Source organism: Camelina sativa, chromosome 20 (assembly GCF_030686135.1).
Source record: "Camelina sativa cultivar CO46 ecotype springtype chromosome 20, ASM3068613v1".
In the NCBI taxonomy this organism is placed as follows: domain Eukaryota; kingdom Viridiplantae; phylum Streptophyta; class Magnoliopsida; order Brassicales; family Brassicaceae; genus Camelina; species Camelina sativa.
Window position 1 is genome coordinate 29,329,118 of NC_141899.1, and position 23,150 is coordinate 29,352,267.

Genomic DNA, 23,150 nt, shown 5'->3' on the forward strand with positions numbered 1-23,150 from the left:
AATCAAAACAATGTAAAATATATAGTAAACAAAAAATACATATATAGTAAAAAAGATTGGCTTGTTTGAGTCAATCCTTTGTTGTTAAAAAAAATATATATATATATATATATAGTAAACAAAAAATATAATCAAACTCTTATTTGGGTTTGCAAGAACATTATAAAAAACAAAGAAAATATTTAGGATTTGAGATATGGTAGAGGATGATGTGAGAATGGTTATTTATAGTATAAAAAGTGATGGAAGTTACATTTCTAAAATAATTAAATTAGAACAGTTACAATTATAATTAATAGTGTGTTTAAATGAAAATAAATGGAGGAGAAAAAGTCAATTCACAATTTATGTATATTTAGTTATAATTTAGTAGTAAATAATGAATTTAAAGTATACATTAATGTATATAATAAAATGTGTTGTTTAATTAAAAATAAATAATAAATTTTAAAACTTAAATGTCAAGTGGACCAATAAGGAGAGAGTGAAACCTTACTTTTATATATGTGATTATAGTTTATTTTTTTCTCAATCTTTTTATATAATCACACTTATTCATCAGACCTGTGTTATTTTTGAGAATTTCTTTTGGTGTTATTTAACTCTTTTTTTTTTCTGGGTTCATGATCTGTAACTTTTTTTTTCCTGGGTTTATGATATAATCACACTTTTTTTTTGGGTTCAATGTCTGTTTCTTCCTCCACAAACCTTATATCTATAATCACATCTATTCATAAGATCTGTGTTATTTTTGATAAATTTTTTTTTTGTGTTCTTTAACTTTTTTTTTTCTGGGTTCATGAGTTCATGATATAATCACACTTTTTTTTTCTGGGTTCAATGTCTGTTTCTTCCATGACCAGTGTAAAAGTTTGGGTGTTGTTAATTTAATATGATTTTGGGATATAACATAGTTTATAGATAATTCCTTTTTTCTATAAATAACTTTAAAAAAATCCATAACAATCACCAAAAATACATTATCAATGACTTTCAAATCCACACAAATACATTAGACTTCTAAATCAACTAATATCCAACGTTAATTAAAATCTATTAAAATTCTTAATCCAATAACACCCCTTAATAAAATTTGCGTTGAAAATACAAAAACACTTTTTTTTTGTGAACAATTTTAATTTTTAAAATGCATTTTTTTTGTGAACATGCTTTTTTCTATACTTTGTTCTCATTCTAAACCAACACTTTGGTTTTCGTTTGGTTATCTATTGAACCGAACATAAACCGTAAGGCAGTAACCCTAACTAAACCGGGTAGAAGCATTCTTCTTCTCTTCCGATTCGCACTACTCTTCTTCTTCTCCATTGATAGTTTCCCAAAGCGAAGCTTCTTCAATCTTCCTCGTAAGTTCTCTTTAATCACTCATTTTACACATGTCTCTCTATCTTTCCTTTGTTTTCTTCTCTCTCTTAGGAGTGATTAAGTTAAACTTACAGTAATCACAAACACTTTAAGATTTTGGAATCGAGTGATTATTATGCTTAGGAGATGGAACTTAGTCATGGAATCACTCCGTCGTGTTCATCGTATAGATGTAGAAACCCTAGTTTCAAGTTCCATACTCAATCGCACAGTTTGCACAGCGTCAGAGCCGTTGAACCATACTGTTCTTGATGAGAGTTATGTTCTAGCTGAGTTATCTTCATTGCTTCCAATTACATCTAATAAAGCCAAGGAGGAAACCGTTTCGAGGAATCAAGTAGGTATCGATTCGTTTTTGTCGCCGGAGGAAAGAATTAGAGGAGTGTTTCTTCAGAAATTGAAAGGCAAGTATGCGATACAAAGGAGTTTGAGTAGTCTTGGTATTGGTTTGAGTATCGACATTGTGGCTGACGTTGTTAATAGAGGCAATCTAAGCGGTGAATCGATGGTTACGTTTTTCAATTGGGCGATTCGTGAGCCTGGTGTCTCCAAAGATGTTGATAGCTACTGTGTGATTTTAAGAGCGTTAGGAAGGAGAAAGTTCTTCTCTTGTATGATGGATGTTTTAAAGGAAATGGTGTGTGAAGGGGTTAACCCTGATCTGAGGTGCTTAACCATGGCTATGGATAGCTTTACTAAGGTTCATTATGTGCGTAGAGCGGTAGAGTTGTTTGAGGAAAGTGAAAGTTTTGGGGTGGAATGTAATACTGAGTCTTTCAATGCATTGTTGCAGTGTCTCTGTGAGCGTTCGCATGTGACTGCTGCGAAATCGGTGTTTAATGCAAAGAAAAGTGGTATACCTTTTGACGGTTGTAGTTATAATATTATGATTAGTGGGTGGTCGAAGCTCGGTGAGATTGAAGAAATGGAAAAGGTTTTGAAGGAGATGGTTGAGAGTGGATTTGGTCCTGACTGTTTGTCTTACAGCTACCTTATCGAAGGGTTGGGAAGAGCTGGTCGTATTAATGATTCTGTTGAGATCTTTGATAATATAAGGCACAAGGGTAATGTTCCCGACGCTAATGTTTACAACGCTATGATCTGTAATTTCATATCTGCTCGAGATTTTGATGAATCTATGAGGTACTACCGAAGGATGTTGGATGAGGAATGTGAACCTAACTTGGAAACGTATTCCAAGCTTGTTTCTGGGCTCATTAAAGGCCGTAAGGTTTCTGATGCGCTTGAGATATTTGAAGAGATGTTTTCAAGAGGGATTCTTCCCACCACAGGGCTCGTTACCTCTTTCCTCAAGCCGCTTTGCAGCTATGGTCCACCACACGCTGCAATGGTTATCTATCAGAGATCAAGAAAAGCTGGGTGTAAGGTATCAGAAAGCGCATATAAGTTGTTGCTTAAGCGCCTATCGAGATTTGGAAAATGTGGGATGCTGTTGAACGTATGGGACGAAATGCAAGAGTGTGGATATCCTTCTGACGTGGAAGTCTACGAGTATATTGTGGATGGGCTCTGTATCATTGGTCATCTAGATAATGCTGTGCTTGTGATGGAAGAAGCCATGCGTAAAGGGTTTTGTCCAAACCGCTTTGTTTATAGTAGGCTTAGCAGTAAATTAATGTCTTCAAACAAAACAGAATTGGCTTATAAGCTGTTTCTGAAGATCAAAAAGGCTCGTGCTACAGAAAATGCTCGCAGATTCTGGCGATCTAATGGATGGCACTTTTGATCTTTATGTTTTGTTGTATGCTCACAGAGATATTAGAATCTGATCCTAGTCTTTGTAGATGTGAAAACTTGATGTACATTATCACATCTTTAGTCAATAAAATTGTAATAGAGAGCACTTAAAGTTATATTCAGTAGGGATTAGTCGGTTTGCATTCTCATCTTGATTTACCCCTTTTGGTGGATGGCTTAAACCCAAAGGCATACTTGTCTCTTTCTAGGTTACAATAGCGAAATTCCTAGAGTGTCCAATGGAGGCAGTAATCAAGAAATGGCAGCAGAAGTTCAGAAAAGGAAAGGAGGAGATGGAAAAGTGGGATGCACTTCAAGTTCGTTGGGCTTCCCTCTTCAGAAACGTTTCTTCTATCATTCAGAGATTACAGGTAGCTGGAATCTTTGTGAATTTGTTGTCATAAATTTAAAAACTGCATGTGTGAATTTTGTTTGGGTTTGAGAATAGGAAATGCAAAATCATGGGAGCTATGGAGCTTTAAGATGCATGAAAGGGATTGAAGACGCAGTTGTGCAGCAACAGATGGATCAACTGGACACTCTATTGCGTTCCTTGAGAAACGTCTTGTAAGTATATATTGAGGGAAGAAAGGTTTTACTTTAAAATCTTGCTAGCATGAGTGTTTCGGGTTCTAGTAGTAAGTAAAGACTGCTGAAACGTATAGCATATGGGTGATGCTGATGTCAGGGAAGAATTCTGGAGCTGTGTTTTGACACTAGAGAAGCTACATCGAGACGGTTTGCATTTACTAGAAGTTGAATCAAGCAAGAGGCGAGTAGAGGAACGAATTGGAGTAAAACCTTGCATTGCTGATTGCTTAGAGGGGCTGTCTATCCTCTATGACATGCATCAATCAGAGTAAGCAACCAGAATCTGCTTAGTTGTTGAGTTACAATCATCATTCTTTTTAACCGTTTTGTGCTTTTAAATTCTCGTAGATACCATCTCAAATCTTCAATTCTTTCGGCACTTACGTGTCTTATCCTGAAACCAAGGTACCGAGAACAATGATGCCTTGATGAAATTGTGGCAATTTTAGAAAACTGCTCTTATATTATTATTTACTGTTTTATAGTCCTGGTGATCTAAACGCGCTACAGTACCTCGTGGTTGATCAGCCGAATATCCCAAAAGATGAAGGTACGACATTGACAAAAACTTGCATTCTTCTTCGAGTGTTCTGAGTAAACGAAAATGTTTGTAGATCTAGATGTCCGAGTCTGATTTTAGCTGCTCTGATACATATCTACTGTGCAGTACAACACATTTTCGATGTCATATTCGCGGAAGAGATCAAATGATGTCAAGGGGGAACTAATCTCTCCGGATATGCTATTAAGATTTATCTTATAATATGTTTTTTTTGTTTGTTTTTATAGTGAGAAAAGTTTGTTGAAGTAAATGATGTGCTGAAAAGTCATAGAACGTGGAAAGTTACATTTGAAAAGTTTGAAAAATTAGTGTAAAGAAAAATCTATATAAGGGCTAAAGAAAATAAGAAGAGCGCAAGAAACAATGGTCCCGGTGATGTCTTCGAGCTTGGTTTCTTTAAGACCACAACAAACTCTCGAAATGGTGATCGTGGAATCTTGGGATTTGGTACAAGAAAAATCTATGAGAGAACTTATGTATGGTTGCGAACAGAGACAATCCTCTTTCCAACTCCATTGGAACATTAGAGATCTTACGCTAACCTCGTCCTCCTTGACCATTCTGATATTCCTGACTTTCTAGTTCCAGGATTGGCAAAATGTTTGCGTAGTGTTTCGCAAATGATATCGCGTTATGAGAAAGAAGATTATTACGATAAAAATGGTGCACAAAAGTTTTCCAATTAAAGGGAAATATTCTCAACAGAGTGCAAAAATCATATGTGAATAAGATATGATTTTCCGAAATGAGAATGTGGAGATGTCAAGAGAGGCATGTGACGTTGGAAGAAGAGGATACTTCTGAATTTACAAGTAGATATCAGTCAAGTAGTGAGATGCAAACAGCACAAATGGTGCAGGAGTGTGAAGATTCGACTCAAATACATGAAGCTTGTTTTCTCCCATCAAAGAAATCACAATCATACAAAAATGTTCGAGAGAAATGCATGGAGAGACGCCATGAGTGAAGAAATTAAGACGATAGAAGAGAATGAAAATTGCTTTCTTGTGAACAAACCGGAGAAGAAGAATATCATTGGCATGAAGATATATGGAGTTTCAAAATGAACAATTTGGTGTTGTTACCACAAGAAGTGAAGAAATAAGTAGCAAGCTTGGTGTAGAGTGTGGTCGAGAGAAAGGAGACTTAACATACACGCCTGGTTCTAACCTTTTTAAAGTTAAAGAACTTGATTACAAAAAAAAAAATTATTCTACTTTGCCCAAGTAGAAAGAAATTCCAACACAGATGGGATGCAACATCATTAAGCGTATGCATTTTTAGTTATGTTGGACTAGTTCGAATGAATGATGTATAAAATTGTAAAATATTTTTATTGCTCTCGCTTCTTGATTAGCAAAAACAATTTGGTAACAATCAAATTACCAAAAACGCATAGACATATCATCAGCATCAGGGAATATCAATTTAATACTCCAAAGAGACCGGAGCGCCAATGTTGCTCCCAACTCTACGCACACAATCGTTCCATGACTGTTTGCTTTTTGGAATACCTTTAGAAGCAAAACTTTTATGCTCATACGAGGTGAATATGAACTTAACCCATACGAGATGACAATCTTTGCCAATCTTCAATACATGATGACAACATTCATCAGTGATTTGAGGAGTCTCAGCGAACATGTTCTTGAAAACCTGACCTCCGCATTTTTTGCCTTGCTTTTCAATGCAAGCATCAAGAAAATCGAGCTGTTTGTGCGAGTAATGGCTAGCAAGCTCTGTGTCATACTCCATTGCGGGTGAATCAGCCTCTTCAAGTGGAGCTTCATCAGGAGATTCGACGTAAATATCGAAATCTGAAATTGGAGAATCGGCCACATCTTCTATTACCTCGTCTGTATATGGATTGATTATCTGGGAGAAAGTCGGACAAACCATGTAAAGCATTACTATGGACACCATCATTACCATGAGAAGAGACTTTGCCATTTTTTGCTTTTGGTTTTGAACGTAAGATTTTTGTTTTTGTTTGTCAATGTAAGATTGGTGACAAGAAATAAGAGATGTGTTATAAGGTAATCGGTAAAGGTATTGAATTGATAAAACGTTTATTCATTCAGTTTTATATATGTTATGAACTTCATAAACCTCAACATTTAACTGAAGCATATAGTCAACACAAACGATGAAACAAAAAACTTAGTATTTATTTATGATTTTAAGTAACGCAAAACAGGGAAACAAAAGTCTCGTCTTATGGTTCCAAAGTTTCACAAAACCGTGACATCCTTCTCAAATCCCCAACTCAAACATGTACATAAACGCAATAGAGAGAGAACATTGTGGTGTAAAATATTGTCTCAATGTAACTCAAAACATGTAACGAAAGAGAGGGGACAAGACGAGAGAGGGAAGATGTTTAGCTTTGTGATAATGTATGATTCCGGTTTAGATATGACCGGCCCAATTTTGGGAGCTATCGACTCTAGGCATCTTGGTACTCTCTCTCTTAGTCTCAGCGTCAACTTTGAAGGTTGCTCCACACACGTCTCCTGAGCTGTCCACTCTCGGCACTGGCTTCAACTCGTTCTTTGGGTGCTCGAAGCTCCTCAATCCTCCAGACGATGTAAAGAAGCAACCTTTAGACAAAAGAAACCATGTAATCATTTAGTCAATCACACAGACCTATGGAAGTCTTTCCACTTGTTATTTTCTATTCAATCAATATAAAATTATGTCTAAATTAAAACCCTCGTTGAATTAGCAAACCCCTAACTGGATCTCTATATAAACTATACCTATTAATACATAATAAAGCAGTCAGCATCAATCTTGAGTTTGACTTGAGAGTTTCTTTTTTCTGCTGTTGTCTATTATGGGTTTACCAAACTATAAATAGCTCATACCAATCTTTCTGATGGGCAACTTCAAAAGAGTCAAAACATATTATAAAGTGAAATGGTTACCTTTAGGGAAAGGACCAAAAGATTTAGCGCAACCTTTCTTCATCATCTCGGTGTTATCAGAAAGAACAAGATGTCCTTCAGCATCATTACCCCAGAAGAATGGCACACTTCCATCTGCGTCCTGTGCACATTGATAAAACCAGTCAAATCAATAACAACGTGCTTACATATATATATATCCAACTTAAAACAAGGAGATAAAGAAATGGACAAGAATGTTACTTACAGCAGCAGAGAAGACGGTTTGCTTAGCACCATCAAAGAGGATAAACGCAAACTTGCCATGGAAATCTCTGACAACTTTGTCCACAGGGTAAGGGCCTCGATCACGCAATGTCCTGTAAGCCTCAATCACAATGATGGCCTCGTTCGTGATTTTGTTCAGGCCATACTGCTGCTTCAGAAAAGGAAGATTCTCAATGTGTCCTTGGAAGAGACAGAAAATATCATCCACCACAGTAAATAATCTGCCAAAATTCAAAAAAGAAACCAAAATCACATTTACCAAACGAATATACAAAAATCAACAACCACAAATTACTCAAAACTAGTGTAGATCAGTTTCAATCATCTTAAATCATCTCCTCAAATTACAACATCATCATCATCATCATCATCATCAAAAGCAATCCAAAATAACCATAAATCCAAGATCGCAAGCACAAAATAAAAAGTCAATCCAAGTAAAATCATAAGCGAAACAGCGAATGAAACTATCATAACCACACAAATCAAACCGATACAGATTCCAGAAACTAACAAAAATCGAAACCGAAACATTAGGGATTTAAAAAATCAAAGATTCGGTAGAGAGATCAAGCACCAAAAATCAAAGAGAAGAAGAAGGAGTTGAGAATGGCCTAGGAACACGAGGATCAGGGTTATCAAAAGAGTAAGCAACGAATCCAGAAGATCCGAAGTTAAGCGTGACGGAGTTTGGATTCACAGAAGAGAAATGAGTCGCAAGAGATCCATCTTTCAAAGCGTAAGCAGAATCGGAAGAGTGTGGACTCTGTAAAGCTTCGGGGCTGTTCGCCACCGTCTTCTCGAACACAGCCAGCATTTTTTCTCAGTGATTCTCGGAAAAATTCTACAGATTTTTAGCAAAAACAAAAAAAAAAAAATGATGAGAAGGAAGAGCTATAAAGAGAATCTTGTAGGAGGGTAAGTTTACGATTTTACCCTTTTGGTATGGACACGTGTCTCGGAACGAGTGGATGAGACAATTTTGGATATTTTCTTTCCCATTCTTGTGATCAAATGAGGTTAGTAAAAATAGACACGTAGTAAATTAGATGGATAATGGTATCTTTAAAGGGGTTAATGTTTTTAGTTGGATAATTAGTAAAGCAATTTATAGAAATGTTGTAAGTAATTTTTGGAATGTATTTGATAAATGCGGTGTTTATTACAAGGTTTAACGCGTAATTAGGGAGATGATTATGCCTAAGATGGAGGTAATTAATTAATTTTTGGTAACGTATAAAATTAAAAAAGCTTAATTTTGGGGGAAGATCAAATGGTACAAATGAGGATATCAGGATAAGGTTTATAAAACTATTAAAAAGTCATGAAAATGACGTGGCGAGTACGTGCAATCAATATTCTTAATTATTTTTGAAAAATTATATCGAGGGAAAGCACATGGGGGAGATATCAGAATATATATTTTCGTCACGCGTTTTGATCGATACATGTAACCGACTTAAACTTATTTATATATATAGTTTCGCGTATTTCATAAAGTTGATTTTTAAAAATTTGACAGCATATAGTATAGCTATGATGACTATGAGAGACTATGATAAAAAGATTTAAATTTGTCTCTAAGGCCATCTTTATAAGCATAAGACAAAGAGTGTTCTTAGTCCAAAAAAATTAGAAAAATAATGAATAATGGCATAAAAACACCAAGATCAATTCTTAATGTAGAATTGTTCTTGATTCAGTTATAAGCTGATGTGGCAAGGTGTGAATGAATATTATTTTTTGTAAACAATTTTTCACAAATTAAAAGAGGATTTGATTGAGAATATATAGAATAAATTTGGACATTAAACTATATATTAATTAAATAAAATGTTTGTGTGCTTTAATTAAGTAATATGTTTGTTTTTTTTTCTTTTTTTAATGTTTTTTTGTTTTATAAAATTTTGGTATTGTATTCTGAATTTTAGTAAAAGTTTTATAAGTTTGCAACTTAAATGTTATTTTATAAGTTTTTATAATTATAATATATTTAACATTATTATATTATTAAATCTTATGATCTTAAACATGTTCCCCCAATAACTAACTTTTTAACCAAAGATCTTAACTACTGATCTTACATTATTTTCATAATATATTTACTCTAAGAACACCCAAAATAGTTCCCCTATAAAGATGCTCTAAATGTAATAACACTTTTATGGTTCGAGCTAGGTCTGGACTCTGGATATTTGGAATTGGTTTTGGTTCGTTTATATTCGGTTCTGATTTTTTTTTGGTTTTTGAAATCGGTTTGGTTCGATTCTGATTTCTGATTCGGATCTGGTTCTAAAGCTAAGATTTTTTCAGATGTTTTCCGGTTTGGTTACAGTTACAGAGTATTTCATTTCTATTTGGACTTCGGGAAATTTTAAAATTCCGATTTGATTTCGATTTGATATTTTTGGTTCGCTTATAATTCAATATTTTTGGTTCGATTAATTTGCGTACCAAAAGTTTGTGGGTAGTAACGTCTTTGAACAGTCAATCAGGGGTGAAATGTGGCCGAGTAAGTCTGTGGGCTTTTACCTTGGCCCAACCAAATTATTTGACTTTTTTAAGCTACCGTCTCTTAAAAATGGTTGACGATCATTCAACAAAAAAAAAGATGGTGTTCAAAACATCACTCCAATTATTTGCTACATTTTGCATCTGTTTGTCTGATACGTTACGTATTGATGAAACTTCAAGATATATATGGTTAAAGGCAGAACTAAATAAAATCGAAAGTATTATTGATGTTATTGTCTTATCAACTACTAGGTAAAATCCCACGTGTTGCGTGGGTTATATTAATATTAGGAGTATGATAGATTTGCAATTTTGGTTTTTTCCCCTTTTCTATTTTCTATTAATTGTAGGTGTTTTTGTTTTTAATAAATTATAATGTTTTTTTTGTTTTTCCCATTGCGTTATGGTTAATTATTTTCAGTGGTTGTTTTTTTCCACCCATAATGTTTTCCCACAATGTTATTTTCACCTTCTCTTGGTTGCTTTTATTGTGAGTTCTCAATGTTTATGACAAGTATTTTAGGCCTATATGTTGGACAGTTTTTTGTTTTACCGCTATTTTGGGCCCTTGTTTTGGCTTCGTTTGTTTATTTGGGGAACTAATACCTTTGTTAACCCAGTTCACGGTGGATACCGCTATGTCTGGGGAGAGACTGTCCTCTCAATATCCACTATAATATTCTGGCAAATTCCTCCAGTGTGGTTAACACATTAATGTCTTCCCTACAGAATAGAGATACATCTATTGCTTAATGAATTTGAAGTTAGAGAAATCATATAATAAAACCTTGGGAGGACACTTTAGTTGAGACTTGATGTCTCTCCATTCTCATCTCTTTCTTAAGTTGTAGTTCACGTAATGGCTGACGATTATGTAGTAATGTATCCTCCATTTAGTGGGATATCTAGTTGGAGTGTACCCCCACAAGGAAAACAATTTACTGGTATATGTAGTGTGCCTATGAAATTGGGTATAAATATGAAAATGATGTGTTAATATTTAAATAAATTGAATATAAGGATACTTTGGGTGTGCCCCAGAGGAAGGATACTTTCTTGGTGTGTTTAATTCCCTGTATTTGATGATCTTCATTTACCTATGTCTTGCATTTCTTGATATCATTTCATATCTTGTCTTACAAAGGTGGTCTGTTTTCTCTCTCACCTTCGCTGTTCGTTAAAGGTATGTAAATAAACTAATAGAGTCTGCATTTCAAATAAAAGTTAAGAGAAGAAGTTCATACCAGATACTCTCGCTGTCTATCCTCTCTTCAGCCTTTGTTTTCGTTTTTTTTCAAAATTCTGTTCTCATTGAAACAGTTGGCGAAAGCTGACGAAGAAGTACGCATCTGTAGATTGTCTGAAGATATATTTTCTTCTTTTGTTTCAAAGAAGAATAGAGGACGATGAGAACCATGCATAAGAATACCTGCTGTCACCTACTGGCTTTGGTGTTGTTGAATACTTCTTTGTATACAATGTTTTTAATTGTATGTGTTGCCTCCTCCTCCATGTTTAGGACCTTCAGTCCTGCTTCTGATGTTACTCGGGATAGGGCCACATACAGTTGTCCATGACTGAAAACTGGTTTAGGCAAATATAAGCCCACTTGTTCCAAACTTTGCCCTTGACTTTTATTAATAGTCATTGCATAGCTCAAACGAAGAGGGAATTGGCGTCTTTTTAATTTGAATGGCCACTTCTCATCAGGTGGAGACAGTATTATCCTTGGGATGACCACCTTGTTTCCAACTACTATCCCAGTTAATATCTCTGCTTCAATGACTCTGGTCCCCAATCGTGTAACTATTAGCCTTGTTCCATTGCAAAGTCCTTCTTTCTGATTCAAGTTTCGTATGAGCATAACTGGAGAGCCTATTTTCAGTTCCAAACAATGATCTGGCATTCCTGAGATTTTGAGTGAGTTTAGAAATTCTGCTGGGTATAACAGCTCATCTGAGTCGGTTGAATCCCCATCCATCTCTATACTGTCGAAACTCAAATATGTTTTGGCGTCGCCTGGGATCTTGTTTTGGAGAAACATATTGAGTTCATGAGCAGTGTCATTCTTTGGAGTTAGAATCGCCCTCTTTGTTATGTATTCTCTGTCTAGGTACGAGTTCGTGAAATCCGTATATACATCAGCCGCTAATTGTGCAATCCGTTTGTCGCCGTTGTGTAACAGAAGTGCTCTATTTATTTTGATGTCGTCAACCTCGTCGTAGCTATTTCTATGTTGTTCTCTTTTTGGTGCTGTTCCATCCCCAACTTGAAGTATCCACTGAGCAAATTTGATCTCATCGACTTTTAGACGCATATTCTGGGTCAGGCTATAGAAGTTACATGAATCCCACAGGTATGATCTGTTTAATGTTGCTAAGACCGTGTCTTGCCGACTTCCTCCTGTTATAACGGGTAGGATTTGCCGGAAATCGCCACCAAGTAATACTGTCTTGCCTCCAAAGAGTTTATGCATTGCTTTGGGATCATCTTCTGCTAAAAGATCCCGCATTGATCTGTCTACCGCCTCAAACGCAAAACGATGCGTCATAGGTGCCTCATCCCAAATGATCAAATCTGTTTTCCTTAACAGCTCAGCAAGCATTGATCCTTTTCTGATATCACACATAGAATGCTCGTGGAGGTTTATTGGTATTTTGAATCTTGAGTGGGCTGTTCGGCCTCCTGGGAGAAGCAAAGCTGCAATGCCTGAGGATGCAACTGGCAATACCACCTTCTTCATAGCTCTTAACTTTGTTATTAATGTTGTGTATAAGTACGTCTTCGCAGTACCCCCTGGTCCATTAAGGAAGAAGAATCTGCCGTCTCCATTTTCTAGGGAGTCCATCACTCCATCGAAGACCATTCTCTGTTCCTGATTCAAACTGCCAAATAAACGATCATGCTCTGTTTGTTGTTCGTCCTCGTCGTAACCTAGCTCTTCTATAAGATATGAATTATTAAGCTCTTTCATCATCTCTTTGTCTGGCAATGGCATATCCGGGAAGTCTGCAAGTGTTTTGTCGTGTTGCTGCAGGATTTTCTCAATCTCTAGCAATGTGTAGTTCTTTAGTTGCTCCTCTCTGAGGTGAAGTTTAGGGAGCTTTAGTTTTTTCCCTTGCGTGTGCTCAATATCATCTCCCATATACCGCCAACAATGGTTCCACAAATTCAATGGGCTACTAACATAACTATAGATTAAGAGTGTCACAAAGAGACTACGCAGCTGGCATGGGAAACCCCACTGACGAGTTTCCTCTAATGCTTCTATCCATTCTTTATCTCCATCAAGCATACCCCTGGCCAAACACGCATCTTTGAAGTTCTCGTACACGATTCCATCTACTGTTAGAATGTCGTCATAACTTGTTGGTCCTATGACCACGCCTAGAAGCAGTCTCAAGTAGTACAACTCGCCTACTATTGGATGAATGTTGACAATTCGGCCGATGGTGTAACCTTGCTTTCTTCTTGAATAACTATAAAAAACCTACAGAACAGAAAGGTGATAAGGACGTTATATAAGATACATACAAAGGTCCATAAAGACGAGTGACAAAAATGTTGGTTACCGTAGCCGACCAATAGACGTATCTGTGTCGCATGTCCCAGCACATCTTAGTGTATCACCTGATGTTTCCATTTTCTTAAAGCAGGTCGTGCATGATATGAAGAACCACCCACTGCTTAAAATCAAGTCAACGACCTTTGCCTTGCACCAGAACATTTTCTCCTGGCAGTTTAAATGGAAACTCGTTAATAACATTTCTCAAAAACAAACAGTTGGAGGCATGAGGGTGAGGAGGTCAACCTGCCCGCTTTGCTCATCAACATAAGCTAGGATTTGGGAAATGCTTTGAATCTCAGAAGGAACAAACACGGGAGTGGTGTTTTCAATAGTAGGAATTAGTTCTTTTTGGTAAAAAGGGCTGCAGATCAAAACGGGAATGCCAATGTTAGTTTGGATGGCGACTGAAACTATTTTCCGAGTTTGTAAATGGGCAGAATATGTTTCTACCTTTTCCGGAAGTCTTCAGTAATGGTGTTGTCAACATTCCAAAAAAATCTGGTAGAGGCAGTAGCATTGAGATATAGGTTGCCTAAGGTAGAGTTGTATTGAAAATAGTGAGTAAATATAACCACGACAGATAAATAGCTAGCAAAAATAAGGGTGAAGGAGGCTTAACACATTTTACAGTGTCAGCGAAATAAATATAAGGAAATAGACGTACCTCGCAAGTTTTTGGGGTTCACACCAGTGACAATGACTACAATAGGCTCTTCTTGAAGCTCGACCTCTCCACGGGCCTTAGTTGCTTGGTTCTCCCAGACGGAGACATAACCGGTTTCCCCACTGAGAAGCACAATAAATTAGGATTTGAATAGTAAGGCAATGATAGGAGGTTGAAGATAATTAATACCTGTCAAATACACATGTAAGAATAAGGTTTGAGGTTGTCTTAGGTGGAGTTGTGGTTTCATCAACCTTATCGGCATTCCGAATACATGTCACTTGGGCAACAATATCTAGGGGGCAATGAGTGAAGGACATATTAGATCATGATATACGAACCATGATATACAAACCACTTATTAATATATATTTAGTACGTACCTGGTAAGATCTCCCCTTTTCCCACGAAGGATTGGATGTCCTTGTAGTTTCGAATACAAAAATACTCTTGGGGAATAGGGAATTCGTCGGGTTCAACAGAATCCATTGTGGTGTGGTCATTGAAAACAATCTTGTACGCATGGTCAGTAAGGCGGTAGGAATTTGGTTGCTTCCTGACATCGAAATTAGATATCATGAATAGGCAACCCTGTTTGAGGGTTGATCTAAACTTATGAAGGCGCCGTGGGTGGATGGATGCTTGTATAACATTAGCCTAAACAATTGAGAGATTATAAATTAGGGAAAATAAATAGTTGGATTTTTGTTAATAAAAAACCAACATAGGGCATTGTTAGGATTCATAAAGCATAAAATATGGACCTCCTCATCCAGAAGAAGACACTCAACACTAAGAAGAAGGTTGTTGCGTTTGAAGTCGCGGGCATCCCAGAAATGGAGTAGCCGGATGACAATGGTTGGTGTGTCTATGGACTCAAAAATTTCAGCCAGCTTGACATAGGAGAAAGCAGGGCTGTCTGAAGGACAGTCTTTAGAACTCATTTGTGTTTAAGTAGGTTAAAGAAACGGTTGTCTGGTTTGTTTTGTTATTTTAGTGGGGGATGAAATGAACTATATATATAAAAGGTATGGCTTTCAATCGGGGTTCTAAAAAGAACAGAGCTGTGTTATCGTAACGGAATAAACAATTAAGGAAAGGCAAAGAATCAGGAATGAATTAAAAATCCCGGAGGTAATGGGATTTACCAATTAAGGAAAGGCATATTATCAGGGTATAAATAAGATCAAGAAGGTTCTATCGTAACCGACAGTACAATTAAGGAGAAACAGATAGTCAGGAATATTATTAGGAAAACACGAATATCTATTATTAAAGATTAAGTAGAAGCATGTAATCAAGGTAGAATTTGGTTAATAACTAAGGATCATAAGCGAGAGAAGTGAATAACCTAATATCAACTCAGAATAATGTGGTGGACCATTAACGGAGGGATTAAAATGAGGGATCTCTAACTTTTTAAAGGGAAGTAAATAATTTAAGCAAAAATTATGTTCAAGTAACATCCAATGAGATTCGTCACAGAAATCGACTTACGAAAAAATATAACCAAAACTTTGAAGCGAATAAGAGTCACCTTGCTTCAAGAGAAGGAAATGACAAAAGTTGTATGAGGTTCTCCTGCATTTGGATGCGCGAATCGGGCTTCTCCTTTGCGTGGACGAAGATGTTTTCTCGGATTCAGCTGGAGAATAAGGAACTCGTACGAATCGGTGCTGGCGGAATCGGGTCATGACGGAGTTGAACAGAAAAGGGAGGAGGAGTGGGAAAGAGAGAGAGGCGAGGAAAGGAAGAATACAGAACTCGGAGATCTGGTCAGTAGCAGTTTGAGAGGAAGGCGAAAATTGCCAGGCCCATACAGTTCAAGCCCACTAAAACAATGCAGAAATATGACGAAATCGTGTAGATAAAGCCCAACGAGTTAGACGAGAGAAAAAGAGGAATGAGCTCGGGGGAAAACAGAGAATGTAGTTAAGACACGTGGCAGCTAATTAGGGTATTCTTAAAGGGTGTAACCCTACTTTATTATAATAGATTATTTAAACTTGGTGTGTAAGTTGTAGACACCAACAAATACACTTTTCAAAATATTGATATAGCCCCTCAAATCATTTGTATTAGTGTCTTTTTCGTAAAATTTATTAATAGTGGCAGCGATAGGCACGTGCAAGGAGTGCATTTGCACTAGAACAATGTCAAATTTAAATAAAAAATAGTATATTATTACTATAGATAGGCTAATGCGCTTTTACTAATTAGAAATCACTAGTGCTCGATCTAGTGGTATTTAAAGCCTAAATGCAATTTTTTTAATAAAAATTATATATAAATAATGTTTATTTTTAAAAAAATTGAACATAGACGGTAACTTTTTTGGTTATTTTTAAGTTGGCCCTATAATGCATGTGTATTACTCCAATGGTTTACTCTATTGACTATTTCTTACTCTAAAACAAATATTTTAAATTTATCATATATGTTTATCTTGTTCTTAATTTCTCATATAGCCTTTTAGTTCTAAAATCTACAAATTATGTCCACTTATTTAAATTTTAACAAAAAAATCAATAAAATTAAAATATTATTAAAATTAAACTTGAAAATAAATTTTTATTACATCTCATAAATAGAAAATAAATGACTAATACATTTTTTTGTTTAAACACTATCATTAGTGTACTTTTCCCACAAATGATTAATTAAAGCGTTTCGAAGTGAAAAATGAGCGTCTCTATCTTTGATTTCTCTATATCGAGCAAGAAATTCTTGAAATCGAGTATTTTCATCATCCGCTATTTCAACCTCGGGTGCTGGAGCTTCTCTTCCAGCTTCAATTGATGCATTAAGATCACGCTCATCTTCGATTATCATGTTATGTAAAATTATACATTTAGTCATTATATCATGAATCACAGTTTTTTTCCAAAACCGAGCTAGTCTTTTCACAATTGCAAAACGCGATTGAAGAACTCCAAATGCACGTTCTACATATTTTCTATATGCTTCTTGTTTTGTAGCAAAATACCTTTTTTTAGGACATCTTGGCTCGTGAATAGTTTGCACTATGGTAGACCACTTCGGATATATACCATCAGCTAAATAATAACCCATATTATAGTCTTTTCCTTGAATGATATAATGAGCAGGAGGAGCAATACCTTGAGCGAGATTGGAGAATAAATGGGAAGACTCCAGTACATTGATGTCATTATTGGTTCCCGGCATTCCAAAATATGCATGCCATATCCAAAGATCATAATCTGCCACAGCTTCAAGAATTATAGTTAGTTATCCACTATGACCCGAATATTTTCCAGCCCAAGCGGTAGGACAATTTTTTCACTTTCAATGCATGCAATCTAAACTACCTAACATCCCTGGAAAACCTCGTTTTCACCAATGTAAAAAAGTCTGGCAACGTCATTAGCTGTTGGTGATCGCAAATATTGCTCCGAAAATATTTCCACTATGGCTCGACAAAATCTATTCATGCTTTCGATTGCTGTTGATTCGCCTATCTTAACATACTCGTCTGTCGCTTCCGCTGGTAGCCCATAAGCTAGCATTCGAAATACAGCCGTTCCTTTCTGAAGGGATGATAATCCTAATCTACCAAATGTATCTCTTCTCTGTGTGAAGTAGTTGTCATAATCTTCAACTGCATTAATAATACGAAGGAATAGGGAACGAGACATACGGTACCTTCTACGAAACATAGCATCATTATAGACTGGATTCTCCGAAAAGTAATCACTGAATAGTCTATAATGTGCATTTTCTCGATCACGGTGTATGAAAGAGCATCCTTGAACTGAGCCACCATGGATTGCATTGCTGCTTTGTCGGTTGAGAAGGTATTGGATGATCGAGTTGTTATTAGCGATAGCAAGATGTATAGCTTGGTCTTCTTGGTCGAGACTATTGAGAATTTCCATATTTTCATCATCGTCTGAAGAAGATGATGAATTATGAAAATCTGGTAAATTATTAAAATTAAAGTTCATTTTGAGAGAAACAAAAACTAAGGTGAGGATAGTGATATGAGTAGAAATATTTTATGACCACTGTAGAGTTATATTGGTATTTATAAAAATATAAAATATATAGGATTGTCACAATTTGTCATTGTATTATTATATTTTTACATAATTGAATGAGAAACGTGAGAGTTCTCTCGGCCAACAACCAACATCTGACATGGTTCTAGAGTTCTCTCGGCCAACAACCAACATCTAACATGTCTAGCAAGTTTACTCCAAACTCCACCCGGTCGCTAAGACCACCTTATCAACGTCATCTAGTCAATGCTTGAAAGTGACCATCATGTTCTCCATTGAGCCTATTGTGGATGAATTGTCGACAAACCTTGACCTCACATGTGGTAAATTGCCTTCTAGCTCTTGCCTCAAAGCTCTCTTGGATATTTTGTCGATCTCTTTTAATTTTCTTTGTATGGCATTGGAGAATGCCTTTATGTATTGTGTACAAACGTTGGATCTTGGAATCCACCTCTTTGTACTTTGTTTCCATGAATGAATGAAAACCAAGTAATTTGACAAAAAAAAAGAATGAGAAACGTGAGAATCTTGATATCCTTTTGTCATTGTACCATCATTCATTCTTATAATGAATGAAAAAATTGATACAATCTTGTATTGTCAAATCTTAGTATGTGAAATAAGAAATATGAGAATTTTGGCACCACTTTGTCATTGTAATGTCAAATCTTGTCATGGCTAGCGTGAGAATCTTATAATAACTTTGTCATTGTATTGTTAATTCATCTGACAATGATTTAAAAATGTGAGAACCTTGAAAAATATATATATATATATATATATATATATATATACCATCTTTCATTTTTATTTCCAATCAACTATTCCACAAAATTATAAACACATCTTCACCTTCTCTTATTTTCTTAAAAAAATGTCTGGTAATCGTTCTTCTGGTTATACTAAAGAAGAAGATAAATTTTTATGTCAAGTCTACCTAGAAATTTCTCAAGATCCAATTACAGGTCATTATCAATCACCCGATCATTTCTGGGATCGTGTGGCGGAAGCTTTCAAGAATGGAAAAAATCTCTCCAATGTTGATTTCAAAATATTGAGAAAGCAACAAGAAAACTGCATGCATGCATCAAACAATGTGAAAAAAAATGTCAAAGTGGTGCTTCAAGTGATGATATTGTGAGTCTTGTGTAAAATTTTTAAATTACTTATCATTGTTTAAGTTGTTATTTATTTTAATTTTTAATTTTTATGCAGTTCAATCAAGCAAAAGAAATGCTAATGCAAGACACAAGATTCAAATCTGGTTGGAAGTTTGATCATGTATGGAACATTGTTAAAGACATTGAAAAGTTTAAAGATGGTGTCACCCCGGCTAGAAAGATACCAAATCCATGCGGTTTCGGATATACATCTTCAGAGTCAGAAAATCCTACCCCTGATTTCGTTACACAAGCATCTCCAGGTTTGTCTTCATTTTCTCTTAATTTAGATGAAGAAGATGACGGTATTGACGGATCTTCATCTCAATGACCAAGTGAAGTGAAAAAATCTAAACTAAAAAGAAAAAATGATGACCAAACATCAAATGTTATCAAGATTTTAGAAGAAGGAAATATACAACTTTTGTTGCAACTAAAAAAGACAAGTGAACAAAGACAACAATATTTGGAGCTTCAAAGTGAGAATTTAGCACTGAAAAAATTTAGGGCAGAAAACAAAGTTTTATATCAAGACTTAAGCTCAATAGAAGATCCAAGTATTCGTGTCTATATTCAATCTGAGCAAGCAAAAGTCTTAAAGAAACGGGTTGATCAACAAGCTCCTTCAGCACCTATTTCATTCGAGCAATATTTTGATAACCTTAATGGATCCGGAAGCGATTTACCGGATTATTAATTACTAGTTTATGATGTATTAAGTTTATTTTGGTAACAACTTGTTTTTATTTGAGATTTCTATTTCTATTTTAATTTATGGCACTAGTTATGTATTTTATATTTAATGTTTGTTATGTCATTCTATTTTCTAAGTTAAATATATGTTATTGTTGTGTTTTAATTTAACATAATAAATTTGTTTTTTCTATAAAATTATATAAGTGCAAATTCCTATTAAATAATGTTTTTAGGTATAAAATGGTAAGATATGATAATTGAGGGATTACTTTGTAAATAAAAAAGTTCTACTCTAAAAATAGAGAAATGAGCAGTGTTATTCCAAAGTAGAATATAGAGTAGCATTGGAGATGATTTTACTCCAAATATAGAGTTTGGAGTAAGATATAAAGTACCATTGGAGATGCCCTAAACCTCTACTCTATTTTTAGAGATTTCTATATTTGGAGTAAAATATAGAGGCAACCATTGGAGTTGGTCTAAGTTATTGTATATGAGATTGCTAGAGGCCTAGAACGTAACCTAGTGGTTTTCTATATACTATTGTGCATATGAAATCAATTATAGATGAAAAATATATAAAAACTCCCAAAATACTTTAATTTTAATAAAGCTATATCAAACATTCCCCTATATCACACATCTCTTCACTTAACACAAAACCCTTCCAGATTCCTTCACTATCCGTTTCCATTTCATCCCCTTCTTGTCCTTGATCCTCCAATGAAGCTATGTGAAGCTCATCGCCATAAGCAAACACACCTCTATATTGATCAGCAGTATCATTAACATACTCTTCCGGCTCAGCTTTAACAATCGTTTCATGAACCTCTTGCCTTCGCTCTCGATTCTTGAATCCTTGCATCTTACGTTTCCTTGTGCCTTTAAAAAAACTAGGTTTCTTAATCTTTTTAAGCAAGAAATCCATCATCATTTCTTGCTTCACTTCTGTGACTTTCAGTTTCTCTTCCATCGAATGAAGATATGTCCTCATGGTTTCTTGTTTTCGTCTCAGTCTCTCAAGTTCTAATACTAGAGCTACTCTGTCACTTCTCAGCTCCTCAATCTCTCCTTCTAGTCCAAATCTACCGCCTTCTAGTGACTGTGTGTGTGTTTGAGATGATGAAGTCTTTCTTCTCTTGATGTTCTTAAGAAGATTTCTCTGTCCCTTCAGAAAATACTCATTTGAAAATTCCCATCTCTCTGTATTAACCTTCTTAAACCCCTACAGATAAGTAAAACAAAACATTTAGTTTTCTAATGAAGATCCAAAGAACCAAGACCAAAATTCCAAGAAGTTACACACATAAGTATTGAGCTGTCTAACAAAGCTGGAAAAATTGTTGTGCTTAAAGCATCTAGGGAGACAAATTAGGGCGAAAGTCTCTGGTTCCCAAACGATGAAGCTGTTGTTGTCTCTGCTCCATGAAACTATGTTGTTTGTGCTTGAATCCTCCACCATGTTGTATGTTTTCGTCAAGAAAGCAGTTGGTCCTGTTTCTCTAAGACCCTCTAATGGAAATGGAAGATTAAATTCCATTTGGTGAACCAAAAAAAAACAATGGGACTTGGGTGTGAATAAAAAAGAGAGAAGAGAATAGTTAATGATCAGCTGAAGCTTGAGGATGCTTTTATGCTGTCTATATTTTGGGGGTTTAGGTGTTTTTTGGATTAGATATGTTTTGCTTTTAGACTTTTAGTGTGTTGCCTTTTGGATAAGTCTATTTATTATTAGTTCTACTTTGATGTGGACAAAGTCGATTCGCCCGAAATGGAAATGAGAGAGTTGTAGTGGCATATAATCATTGGATGTTGCTACTTCTGTGTGTGTTTTGCTGTCTTTTATCCAAATAAGTTAGCATAAAAATCAAAGTTCTAGAATTTTGAGTAGTCACTACAAATTGAGTGAGTAATTGCTCCATCGTTTACAAGCTTGCTTTCGCACCTGACACGTTATGGTGAATCATGAATGCATACGGATTACGTTACGTGGTTTGTTTGTTTATTCTAAAGTCAGAATGATGGGATTTTGGTGGAACCCTTAGAAAGATTTATGTAGAAAAAAAGAGAATTCCTTGAGACTTTGACTTATACTCTCCATTCCATTGAATAGGGTGGGGGAAACCGTACCCAACCACATCAAATCAAACGGTTAAGCAGGACCTAATCACACCAACTTCAAAAAGAAACACGTCTTAAATAAATAAGAACAACGGACGATAAGAATATAATCGCTACGAGACCATTTGGTTAGTGTCAGACTGTCAGTGTTATTTATTTCTACCTACAGTAATTAGTTATTTCAATACAAACCTCTCATCACTCTATGTAATAAGGAACAATTATTTATTTCTATACAACCAGAGGGTTATTTATTTCTATCACTCTATGTAATACCTACAGTATTTATTTCTACCTACAGTAATTATTTATTTCAATACAAGCATGAGGGTATAGAACCTGAACCACATATTAAGGAACAATTTTGCTTCCCAAATTTGAGAAATTATATCCTCTGGTTGATGTTGTACCACCATGCTTCTTAGCTAATAGTATATAGACTGAAACCTCTAAGTCCTTGACCCTAAAAGTCTTCTTTCCTTTTAGACTAGGTGCTTCCCCACGCAACGCGTGGGTTGTGGTGTAGTTGGCACTTTCTTGTTTTTTTTTTGTCTTTTTTCGTTTTCTCTTTTGTATAATTTCGTTTTAATTAGGCATATACGGGCTTTGCCGTCACTTTTATTTATACACTATATGTTTATACCATTTCGTTTAGATGTGTATAATTGTGGCGTTTATTTTTTATGAATTATGAAGATGTTGTTTCTTGCTTTTGAGGATCCAATCTTATCATTGACTGATATTGTTTCCAATACATTTATTGTATTATAGATTTTCTAATTAAATGCTTATGTAAACCCTTCATACGTTGATGTTGCAATAATAAGTTATTTTTTTAAATATCTTCTGTGTAAGTGATTATGTTTGTATGCCCATGTTTTGGTCTAATATCAATAAGATCGTTTCTATTTTTCTTTAGTTGACTTTGAAACCAATTTTTG

The 23,150-nt window shown here is 35.4% G+C and overlaps 7 protein-coding genes and 1 pseudogene across 8 annotated transcripts; 3 read left to right on the top strand and 5 right to left on the bottom strand.

The window, feature by feature from the left end:
• Positions 1-537: 537 nt before the first annotated feature.
• Positions 538-4,637, top strand: LOC104771528 (uncharacterized protein At5g43822-like). Of its 2 annotated transcripts, none has more exons than XM_010496062.2 (7): positions 538-1,364; positions 3,351-3,512; positions 3,590-3,708; positions 3,830-4,000; positions 4,081-4,137; positions 4,218-4,282; positions 4,400-4,637. In XM_010496062.2, exons 2-7 carry the CDS (start codon positions 3,381-3,383, stop codon positions 4,441-4,443), a joined length of 588 nt encoding a protein of 195 aa, XP_010494364.1. In that variant the 5' UTR covers positions 538-1,364; positions 3,351-3,380; the 3' UTR covers positions 4,444-4,637. The 2 variants fall into 2 exon arrangements, with proteins under 2 accessions (XP_010494364.1, XP_087362680.1); XM_087506554.1 differs by having other exon boundaries at positions 567-1,364; positions 4,522-4,637.
• On the top strand, positions 1,371-3,257 carry LOC104771529 (putative pentatricopeptide repeat-containing protein At5g43820). Its single transcript, XM_010496063.3, has one exon. It carries the CDS (start codon positions 1,499-1,501, stop codon positions 3,128-3,130), a length of 1,632 nt encoding a protein of 543 aa, XP_010494365.1. The 5' UTR covers positions 1,371-1,498; the 3' UTR covers positions 3,131-3,257.
• A 958-nt stretch (positions 4,638-5,595) lies between the features above and the next one.
• LOC104771530 (protein DOWN-REGULATED IN DIF1 11-like) lies at positions 5,596-6,310 on the bottom strand. Its single transcript, XM_010496064.2, has one exon. The coding sequence runs from the start codon at positions 6,242-6,244 to the stop codon at positions 5,723-5,725; it is 522 nt and encodes a 173-aa protein (XP_010494366.1). The 5' UTR covers positions 6,245-6,310; the 3' UTR covers positions 5,596-5,722.
• A 131-nt stretch (positions 6,311-6,441) lies between these two features.
• Positions 6,442-8,371, bottom strand: LOC104771531 (stem-specific protein TSJT1). The gene is made up of 4 exons (XM_010496065.3): positions 8,082-8,371; positions 7,448-7,688; positions 7,222-7,342; positions 6,442-6,894 (listed from the first exon to the last, which is right to left on the bottom strand). The coding sequence occupies exons 1-4, from the start codon at positions 8,282-8,284 to the stop codon at positions 6,704-6,706; spliced, it is 756 nt and encodes a 251-aa protein (XP_010494367.1). The 5' UTR covers positions 8,285-8,371; the 3' UTR covers positions 6,442-6,703.
• Positions 8,372-11,258: 2,887 nt separating this feature from the next.
• On the bottom strand, positions 11,259-14,866 carry LOC147919564 (uncharacterized). The gene is made up of 7 exons (XM_087506578.1): positions 14,597-14,866; positions 14,403-14,508; positions 14,214-14,335; positions 14,000-14,081; positions 13,793-13,910; positions 13,554-13,714; positions 11,259-13,471 (listed from the first exon to the last, which is right to left on the bottom strand). The coding sequence occupies exons 1-7, from the start codon at positions 14,790-14,792 to the stop codon at positions 13,402-13,404; spliced, it is 855 nt and encodes a 284-aa protein (XP_087362704.1). The 5' UTR covers positions 14,793-14,866; the 3' UTR covers positions 11,259-13,401.
• A 1,966-nt stretch (positions 14,867-16,832) lies between these two features.
• Positions 16,833-18,178, bottom strand: LOC104772772 (uncharacterized). The gene is made up of 2 exons (XM_087504005.1): positions 17,552-18,178; positions 16,833-17,339 (listed from the first exon to the last, which is right to left on the bottom strand). Exons 1-2 carry the CDS (start codon positions 18,176-18,178, stop codon positions 16,833-16,835), a joined length of 1,134 nt encoding a protein of 377 aa, XP_087360131.1.
• Positions 18,179-19,153: 975 nt separating this feature from the next.
• LOC147919565 (uncharacterized) lies at positions 19,154-20,089 on the top strand (annotated as a pseudogene).
• Positions 20,090-20,665: 576 nt separating this feature from the next.
• On the bottom strand, positions 20,666-21,714 carry LOC104771532 (heat stress transcription factor A-6a-like). Its single transcript, XM_087506638.1, has 2 exons — positions 21,395-21,714; positions 20,666-21,313 (listed from the first exon to the last, which is right to left on the bottom strand). Exons 1-2 carry the CDS (start codon positions 21,626-21,628, stop codon positions 20,702-20,704), a joined length of 846 nt encoding a protein of 281 aa, XP_087362764.1. The 5' UTR covers positions 21,629-21,714; the 3' UTR covers positions 20,666-20,701.
• Positions 21,715-23,150: the final 1,436 nt, after the last annotated feature.

Bases quoted from the DNA above. Each gene is read 5' to 3' on its own strand.
- LOC104771529 (XM_010496063.3), top strand. From the start codon at position 1,499: ATGCTTAGGAGATGGAACTTAGTCATGGAATCACTCCGTCGTGTTCAT.
- LOC104771528 (XM_010496062.2), top strand. From the start codon at position 3,381: ATGGAGGCAGTAATCAAGAAATGGCAGCAGAAGTTCAGAAAAGGAAAG. The intron at 3,513-3,589 runs GTAGCTGGAATC...GTTTGAGAATAG, and splicing joins CTATCATTCAGAGATTACAG to GAAATGCAAAATCATGGGAG. The intron at 4,001-4,080 runs GTAAGCAACCAG...AAATTCTCGTAG, and splicing joins TATGACATGCATCAATCAGA to ATACCATCTCAAATCTTCAA.
- LOC104771530 (XM_010496064.2), bottom strand. From the start codon at position 6,244: ATGGCAAAGTCTCTTCTCATGGTAATGATGGTGTCCATAGTAATGCTT.
- LOC104771531 (XM_010496065.3), bottom strand. From the start codon at position 8,284: ATGCTGGCTGTGTTCGAGAAGACGGTGGCGAACAGCCCCGAAGCTTTA. The intron at 7,689-8,081 runs GCCATTCTCAAC...GAATTTTGGCAG, and splicing joins CCTGATCCTCGTGTTCCTAG to ATTATTTACTGTGGTGGATG. The intron at 6,895-7,221 runs GTAACCATTTCA...TTTTGTCTAAAG, and splicing joins TTTTGGTCCTTTCCCTAAAG to GTTGCTTCTTTACATCGTCT.
- LOC147919564 (XM_087506578.1), bottom strand. From the start codon at position 14,792: ATGATATCTAATTTCGATGTCAGGAAGCAACCAAATTCCTACCGCCTT. The intron at 14,336-14,402 runs GTATTAATTATC...TGTGCTTCTCAG, and splicing joins CTTACATGTGTATTTGACAG to TGGGGAAACCGGTTATGTCT. The intron at 13,472-13,553 runs GTAACCAACATT...TCTGTTCTGTAG, and splicing joins ACGTCTATTGGTCGGCTACG to GTTTTTTATAGTTATTCAAG.
- LOC104772772 (XM_087504005.1), bottom strand. From the start codon at position 18,178: ATGAACTTTAATTTTAATAATTTACCAGATTTTCATAATTCATCATCT. The intron at 17,340-17,551 runs GGATGTTAGGTA...TTCTCCAATCTC, and splicing joins GTGAAAACGAGGTTTTCCAG to GCTCAAGGTATTGCTCCTCC.
- LOC104771532 (XM_087506638.1), bottom strand. From the start codon at position 21,628: ATGGAATTTAATCTTCCATTTCCATTAGAGGGTCTTAGAGAAACAGGA. The intron at 21,314-21,394 runs GTGTGTAACTTC...ACTTATCTGTAG, and splicing joins TTAGACAGCTCAATACTTAT to GGGTTTAAGAAGGTTAATAC.